This window comes from Rhopalosiphum padi, chromosome 4 (genome assembly GCF_020882245.1).
Source record: "Rhopalosiphum padi isolate XX-2018 chromosome 4, ASM2088224v1, whole genome shotgun sequence".
NCBI lineage: Eukaryota > Metazoa > Arthropoda > Insecta > Hemiptera > Aphididae > Rhopalosiphum > Rhopalosiphum padi.
The window spans coordinates 8205252-8215196 of NC_083600.1; the positions used below are offsets into that span (position 1 = coordinate 8205252).

At 28.4% G+C, this 9945-nt stretch overlaps 1 protein-coding gene across 1 annotated transcript; it reads right to left on the reverse strand.

The window, feature by feature from the left end:
* Positions 1-230: 230 nt before the first annotated feature.
* LOC132930297 (acetylcholine receptor subunit alpha-like 1) lies at positions 231-4436 on the reverse strand. Its single transcript, XM_060996083.1, has 9 exons — positions 4231-4436; positions 3136-3284; positions 3005-3049; positions 2715-2824; positions 2032-2239; positions 1754-1925; positions 1344-1496; positions 1048-1196; positions 231-841 (listed from the first exon to the last, which is right to left on the reverse strand). The coding sequence occupies exons 1-9, from the start codon at positions 4412-4414 to the stop codon at positions 680-682; spliced, it is 1332 nt and encodes a 443-aa protein (XP_060852066.1). The 5' UTR covers positions 4415-4436; the 3' UTR covers positions 231-679.
* Positions 4437-9945: the final 5509 nt, after the last annotated feature.

A 9945-nucleotide genomic window follows, 5' to 3' on the forward strand; every position in this document is an offset into this window, starting at 1 on the left:
TTAAATTCTTGCAAAAACGTATTAATTATCTATAAACTTTTTAAATAATTTTGGAGTTATGAAATTCAATTCAAGTTACTAAATACTGTAATGGAATAAATTTATTTGGAAAAGGATAACTCAGGTGATAGCAGACAGGTAATAGAAATTCATAGTCTTATTGTCCAAAAAGGAATTAAATATGTTATTTAATGTATAATATTGATTAAATATAGAAAAGTACTGAGGTATATGAGTAAAAAATATTTAGTGATTTTTATTATAAATATTAATTAAATGCTTATTATTATAGCTATGTATAGCGTACACCAGTATAAAAACAATATAAAATATGAATAATTCTTATGTTCTATTATTATTAGTTGATAAAATTATAATTTGAAAATATAATTATATAATTATTCTGAAAACAACAATGAATTAATACGTACATACGAATATATTATTACCTGGGGAAGTATCACGATTTACGAGACTACTAAAATGTCTGAAGGAGTATAAATTTGCAAACAAACAATAACCAGACTAAATTTTAATGAATACATTTTATCATAATTTAATTCTACCTTGTAATTGTATAATATTTGAACGATAAAAATTTGTATATTGGTATTTAGAAGCCCATGCTCATGCTGCAATGACTTTAAATACACTTAAAAGATATCATTATTTACACTAACTAAAACACAAAGCGTGATAGAAGAATAACATAAATAATTGAAAATATAACAAAACATATTTTATCGATTGTTTTAGCAAATGCTTGTCTTTTGTTAAACTCTATGAATTGTAAATCTATTTCTTTGCCTTCGTCTTGAGTTCGATTATTTGACGACGGTCCCTGTGAAAAATTTAAAAAATTTGTTTGCATTAACATTTGAACAGTTATAATCTATAATAATATACACTTTACACATATATATCATATACTATTATATATATATATATATATATATATATATATATATATATATACTATATAGATAGTTTAACATTATTATGGACTATGTTTTGTAATAATTATTGACAACATTATATTACGTTCACCTCCATTGTCAGGAATTCTATAAATCTGGATTGAACGAAGCTTGAAATTGGTTTTGAAAGTGGTTTCTGTGTTATTATCATATTTTTTACCATCACTGATATTATAGCCGTTGAAACTATCAGCACGAGACTGTACGTGTAGTATGCAGCTATATATAGTCGTTAAAAATAAAAAGACAAGTTTTACTCTTGTAAAAATCATATTTCCATTTTTTAAATTAATTAAAATCATGTTTTGTTCAAATGAGAATATTAGGTACCGTTTATTACCGGAACGTGTCATGTGATATACGTACCAATCAACGGAACAGTGGACAGTGTTAGAGGTATTTTCGAGTACAGAACCTGTAGAATGATAATAACAATCAATGCGTTGAATAGGCTCATTACAAGTTTACACCTGTCGTCTAGCGAAAGCCAAAACACCAGTAAATTCAACAGAGCTGTACCTGTGTGTAAGAAAAAAAAATAATAATAAAAACGTAAATCATCAACAAATTAGTGCAGATTAGATTACTCGATTACGCATTGTACTATATTCTTTATTCATATTCGAATATTCATGTCATTGGTAGCGCATACCGAATAAGACAATAATGTTTATATCGTCAGTACGTATACTAATTTAGTTACACAACTACAAACTATTATTGTCGCGACGAAGTGAAAACCGAAGATTTTTGTGAGGGGAGAAAAATATACTTGCATAACGCCGGTATGAAAACGATCGAATGACGATGGCTAGTTTTCCGGTTGATGGTGATGTTGTATTCGACGTGGTTATATGGTTCGCCCGAGCAGCACGAATAGAATTTTGTCATTTTCTCACTAGAGATTTGTAATATTTGCCATTCCGAATGAGGGCTAACGATTTCGATCTAAAAAAAAAAACAATAAATCAGAATTTTCGTTTATAGTTTTTGCATGAAAGTCGCCGCTCGCCGCCCGGATTTCTATTCAGAAAATAATTATCGCGCGAAAGACCTCGTGTGCTGTGTCTGTCAGATTTATCACGTTTGCGCTGTACACCCACGACCCGACTTTCAACACTCCAGTCTGCGTATCAAACGGCCAGTGAGTCATGTCGGCTTGGTAGTGTATCCTGAACTGGACGGGCTGTACCCTCATTACGTATCCGGTGCTTTCCACGAGGCTCAGCGGGTGTCTGTGTTCTATGGTGTTGTCGTCTATGCTGGAACGATTCGAACGAAAAAAACACGGTTTTATTCCACCGCCGTGTAGATGAGTATTATTGGTTATCGATGGGTATATATAGCTTTATGATCTTATACACATTTCTGTGTGATATACGGACAATAACCGGCAAAATCGGTTGACTCGATAAATGTTTTTAAATACCTACACATCATTTCGTACTTTTTCGATATACGGTTTTCAAATGTCTAATAAAATTATGTTTGTAAATTACTGCGTCTGTCAATTGTTTATCGTTTTATTATCGCGTAGTTCTGGAACTAACGAATGGGATGTTTGTATAAAATGTTAAAAAATTCAAAAAGTTTAAAATATAATTGTTCACAAGAACTCATGATTTTTATTTATACTAACAAAATGTATCCCCTTACCTAAAATTGCGCATGCACATTCAAGTAACGGTTAGTGCTATAAAACCCAACGTCCGCTGTTTAATAGACATTTGGACATACCTGTTATAGGCCATCACGTCTGGATGCCAAATTTCGTGGTGTTCGACTGTTATGTAATTGATTTTATCGTAATCGTTCGGGTTCCATGTTAGTCGTTCGTCATTCCAAACCTGCGGAAGAACGGAGTGAATTACTTACACCAATAGCAAGTATTATAGATTTAAATTTCGGGATGAAAAACGTAAAATAAAACATATAATATTGAATTCATAGAAATGGGCTCAATAAAACATAACATTATGATGTATTAATACGAATAATCCGCACGAATAATGTAGGTATATACTTACCATTTTTAACGAGGCGTAAATTATCATATGAGAATTTTCGTAACTCTGTGAAATTTCAACGAAAACATGACTGTATTAGTTTGGTTATGTTTTGCAAGTTTTAACTATGTACACTAGAACATGAACTTAACCAATTCCACGCTGTTGAATACAGTGTTCATTTTCATACGAACGAGTTTCTTATTTGTAGCCGGCACCACCACTTTGTCATAATTTGTCAACAGTTGTTTTCTCAACTCGTATCCAGCAGTGATGTTTTCATCTGGTAGTTTTGAATTATCTGTTGACATATTTAATGCATTAATTATTGATATCGTACTACATAACGAAATAATTTACTTATAAGTATAGTATGAGTAAAAAGTTTTTAAACATTATCTTAGCTTTAATAAAGTCATGCTTTGAATCATAATAATATTTTATTACCCCGTACAGATATTGTTCAAGTATATAATAAGTTAGTGAACATAGTCAATACGATTTTCGATGCGTATTACTGCAGACTAATTTCTAACCTACTCGCATTGTATGTAATACACAATTTGAGAAAACATTTCGTTAAGCCATTATTTAATATTTGCTGGTATTTTTATAAAAAAATAAAAAAATCAAAAAAATCTCCATTCCTTCAGAAAATGTACTAAATAATTAAAAACACACAGTCCTCGATTGCGGTTAGAGTCAGTAGTGTTAAACTGTTTAAAAACATTTCAACCACGATACACATGATAATAATTATTTATCTATATTGTTATATTATTATACATATATTATTTAAGAAACTTAATGATAATCTATTGTGGTGGAATAATACTGTTCCGATTTTGCCAAACTAATGAAATAAAGTGATTCAAAATTAAAATAATTCCTACATAATATTACTATTTATTTACTATTTCACAGTAAAAATTTTCGGCAGATAAAGTATTATACTACGCCGTCGAAATCGTGGATTCAAGATAAGTGTTTTTTTGAAAGTATTAAATACCTATATTATTTTCGCTGAGTACCTAGTAGGTATGAGTATTGACACGTTTACGAATCTCAGCGACAAACAGGACCGAGTTAAGAATAGGAATTTGTCACTAAGGCTGAGTTACCGGCCAGCAAACATATCAAACCACATCATTCTGGCAGATATGATTCACCAGGCGCGTGATGTGTTTTCTTAGTTTCCCGTTCGTTTATAGCACAGTACAATAATAATGAACGATTTGTTGATTTACTTGTGTCGCCAGCTGCATAGTACACGGCTAAAGTTATCAGGAACAATCCCAACCGTAGATCGCGTATCATGTTCAATAGCAATGTCGATACTGGAAACTGCAAAAGAAAATATTCGATGGACGACCGTAGTCGACGATATCGAGACTGCCAATGATCTCGAAATAGTGCAACCTTTAGTTTCATAAGTTTATAAAAGACGTGTGTTATACATAAATCTAAATGATTAAATTCTTTAACAGGATATATTAAATTGTACCTAAATAAATAAAATGTGGGTTCAATTAAACCCAATCATCGTAAAAGATTGTGTACTCACTTGTCAATTGTATTAGACATATAACTACGCATATTGTTGAGTCTGGTACATGGTATATTATTATCATCTGTGCTAGTGGAGCTAAACAATATTATTTCATTTTTATTGTCAAACTATAGGTAGTACAAACAACTTGTATTTAATCTCACAATTTATTGAATTACTACTCTTCGAAATTGTATTGATTATTCGATATTGAATAGAATCTGCAAGATTTTGTAATTGTAATTACTATAATTAATAATTAATATAAGAGGTCGAGGAGATGTCGAAAAATCAAGTATAAAAACATATTGATATACATTTTTAGAAAACATTTTTACACCAAAAATAAACAAACCATAAATTAAAAATCAACCACGATAAAAAATTTATGAAAGTCGATGGCTCAACGCCGATAACTAAGTTAATAACGATTAATCATTAAAATGAAACAAAAAACAAAAATACAAATTGTAAGACATGTTTTCTCATAATGTGACGATAACCTCCGTGCCATGCAAAATTATACAAATTTAATAATATCGTCTCATATTTATTGTTATACTGTAATTTGATGTTCACTGGGAATGTTCCGCAGACCGCTGACTCTTAGTATATTTCAAGAATAATTCAACAAAAACAAAAATATTTTGAAAAAATGTATACATAATATTCCATTAAAATAAAATATTTTATTCAAAGACAATAAACCAATTTATCTATCGCTATTCTAAGTATCCAAGTGCCTTAGTATCTCCTATAATGCTTCGTCACAGAACATAATAGGTTCAAAATTAAGTTGTATGCATTACAGCTAAACCCTGTACATTAGTTGTGTAATTTACGCAAAAAAATGTAGCAATTGTTAAAATATCGGTAAAATCATGAATTTCAACGTTGATTTATCGGCAGATGACAGAAAAATATTTCATTTTTTTTTCAATCACTCGACAAGGGAAAAATTACTTAAATTATATTCGACATAAAAACAAACAAAATCGATCATTTGTACTTTTATATTATATACATACAATAATTATTGATGTAGACTACCTTTTATTATTTCATGTCGTAATTAATTCCAAGGTATGTATTAATATTTAATTGACGAATTGAAAGTTCGAGTAAAATGTTGTATATATACGTTCCAAATTCCAATACGACTTAATTGTTTTGTTTTCGTCATCATTTCCTTGTACAGTCAGTCAACCGCTCTGTAACCCCGACCGTATAAAATTGGGCACTTCATTGTCGACAGTTACAACGCCCGAATGTAGAATGTAGATTTTATTATAACAGCCGCTCAATTTGTTTATCATAATATGGTTTTGTATACAATATTTATATTGCAATATTTTTCCACGTTGAAGGACAAGTCATTTATTTTTGAAGATAAATGTCAAATACATACCGTTATGGCATTAATTTGAAAAACACAATGCGCAAACACAAATACGTGACGAGAGTTTTGGGTTTGCCGCGATATAAGTTATCAGTGTTGGTCGAATCTCGTCTCTCACATGTTAATGTTTTGAAAAAAATTTAGAGTGTTCTATACCGCAGTTTTGGTTCATGGTATATGATATTCGCTGAAAAAAATGTGTTAATGCGTATATATACGTGATGGTCGCGATGAGTCATAACGTTTTGCAGTGGTATATCCAAGATGTTGTTGAGGTGGGAGCAAGGGTGGACTGATAACTTGTTGAGTAGGGTGGATTAATTATAGTGCCTATTTTAAGTTTGGTATGCTGATGTGAGTATATAACATTTTAGACTCTTGCAGCAACCTTCATACGAATTACAATTTCGATACACGACGGTTATTGGTTATGCTTTATTTAATACGTTCATAGAACGCTGAAATCATTTTTCAAAGATATCCGGGAAAAGGGTCTCAGTCACTGACTTACTTACCGAACGTAAATACTTAAAACAGTTAAAGATTCTGTGCCGTCGTCAAAAGCGGGAGTCGGTGTACCACACATAGCTTATTGCAGGTTACGAACGACACTATATTGTTTCTTCTTACATTTGTCGTAGTAGGTACACATTTAAGAGTCTATTGGTTTATTGGCGGTGAAACTTTACGATAGGCCTACTTTAAATAACTAAAAATAATAATTATTTTACTCAATTATTGAGCCTCTGGCTATGTGGCTGACAAATTTTGTCAAACTTATATCGGTAAAAACAGGTAAACTATAGAAAATATGAATTTTTATACATTATATTTATTAAAAGTTCAATAAAGATATTTATGTCTAGAATTTAATAAGTAGCGAATTATTGATATTTACACAATGACATGCATAGATATTATAAATGTTTATATTTGAAATTATTCCTTTACATTTCTGAATGTAATCAAATCGTAAGTGATAGCCGAAAGGTAAACATTAATTATATATATATGATAAAAGGATTCATTGTTCAATATTCGAGGACTTGTTGTTTTAAAATTATACAATAACCAATACATTTTGTGGAACATACTGTATACATTTTATTTTTATTAATAGTTATTACATATTATGAAGTATCTATTGATTATCAATTATTTGATGTTTTTATACATTTTTTTTTATTAAATATTAGTCTCTTAAAATGCAACAAAAATGTAGTCTATAGTATAATATACAATCAAAGTTATCATAACTATGAAGTATGAACATTGGACTTATTGTATGAAATATGAATCTCGATTCATATGTAAAATTATATACTTTTTTGAACTTTATTGTAAAGCTTTTAATTTATAACAACTTCTGATTAAGAAAATATTGTGTTTCGACTTAGTTATTAGTTGGCCGTTAAGGACATAAATTCATTTTTTTTTTGTTTATTAAAGTCTGAATAATAATATTTATTTTAAGATAGTCATAAAATAAATTCATACAAACAGTTATTAAACTATAATAATAAACAAATAAATTATTATAATATATTGTATATTTATGTTACTCTTAAGTACTATCAAAATAACGCTGAAGTATTTACTGTTAATAATACAATAGTTAACATACAGCCATAATAATTATCTGATATATTCAGAATCATTCAAAGTTCATAGGGAGAATACTCGAAGCGACCCTGAATAATGGCCGAAGAAATGTCGAGCAAAATGTATAGCTTAAATCTTAATATTGTGTTCATAATTTATTTATAAATGTATAGTGATTTTTAATCAAGATTAATTTTATTGAGATAAAGTAGTATCAATATTATATTATTCACTATAATTGAATACCAATAATAATAGTTGATTCTTCTTAAACACGGTTACTATTTGTATATTGTCTATAACTACTTAGTATAGTAGCGTGTATAATATAGATATGCACGTGATTTTCTATTGGGTGGATCAGTGGAAAAATACAATATGCATAAAAATTTGCGTTTTATTTTATTATTGTGCAAAATAAAGGTCATTATAGACATTTGTAAAATATAGTGTTTTACTCTTATCGTGTCGATTCGACTCAACAAAAAGTGTCATATTAGATCATATATATTATATTATGTTAGATTTATTGTCAATATGTTGTGTGTTATACATAATATTATAATTTATAATAATATAATATAATAGGTGATCTATTTAACATTTATTATTCAACGTAAAACATTCATTATTTCAAAAATTGTCTATATTTTTGAAAAATAAATTTTTAGATAATTTTAAGTAGTTAAAAAACAATAATACATAATATTGTACTATGCGTAGAAAAACATAAGCATTTGATGTCAATTTTAAGTATTTGTGGTTATTCGTTTTAGAATTACACAAAAAAATAAAAACGCATTGTCGAATACTTACTGTTATAAATAATACTGTTGTTGTAATAATACTTACTAAGGTTTGGTACCTTTTAAAATTTGGTTCTCTACTCAACTCATCTAAACTTTAAAATATACTTACAATTAATAATTTATTTGCACAAAATTTAATTTTATTTTAATACTCTAAATAATATTCTTATTTGGAATATGCTTTTGATGACATTCAAAAGAGTAAGCATTTTTAAAAACGATAACAATAAATAATATAATTTTTTTCTAAAGATGGTGTTTTGTACCAACTTAAAATTAATAGTTTTTGAAATAATGAGTATCTTACGTTAAATAGATCACACCCCGTGTATACACTATATCTAATAAAGTTATATTATATAAATTAAATTCGTAGGTATATGGCCACAATTTACCTACTAGAATGAAATAATAGCTACATTTTTTTTAATGAACATGAATAATAGTATTATATTTTTAAACGATTTATAGTACCTAAAACAATATTTCATTAATTTTTGTTTTTGTTTTTTTATTTTAAAGTGGCCTCACCTGATTCTGGCCCCTTTACTGATTACAGGTAATAAAAAATTATAAATGTAATTAAAAAAAAAAATATATAACTGAAAATAATTAATTATTGGACCTCATTAATAAGTTGATTATGCATAAATTAAATTTCTAAACGTTATTATTACGTAATATGGTATTGGATATAGTTATGGATACCTTATCGTGTCTGCATGTTTAGTATATTTTATTTGAACTTACTGATCTATAATGAAGTATACACTGTGGTACACATTTGATGGAAATGTACACACAATTTTTGATGACGATAAATGAGCAATCGATTAGGTAGGTAAATAATTGTACTGTATAATCACAACATAAATGTATATAATTTGTATTTAAATCTATACTGTCTGAAAATATTAAATATACTAATTTATATAATATTAGTACGTAATAATTTATTCTGTTTTATAACTATTGAATATGACAGAAAAAAATGTATTATTTTAATATGAGAACGATTTTATGTTAAACTTAGGTATTCGTTGTAAAAATGTAAACGTTGCTGTGTATTTTTCAACAGCGCCAGGCGCAGATCTATACATTTGGATTTGGGGAGGGGGGTTCATTTTTTTTTAGGAAAAATACAATTATAATTGTACTACATAATATTATAGATAAGGAAAAATATTAACGATTTTATTTATAGTTTAAATAAATTGATATTATGAACTATTTATTACACGTTTAAAGAAATATGTAACGTATACAATTTCTTGGTGGTGAGCCAAAGCCCCTTAAGCCTAATCTAACTTAACTTAACCCCCCTTGGATTCACACCAGAGCGATCTAACTATTACTTACCTGGAAAACTAAAACCGTTTTTACGAATAAAATAATCACAGCGTAAGTCACCTGTTGTGGTTATATTTGATCTTATTGTATTCGTATACAATTCTAAAATCAAATTTGTAATTTATAAGGGACGCATTTAGTTTTCAATATAACTTATTTAGTGATTGATTGATTGTACTACAAATTATTGACACTGTAATTTTAATTTAAAGCTATACCAGCACGCATTATTATGCGTTAGATCAACTACACG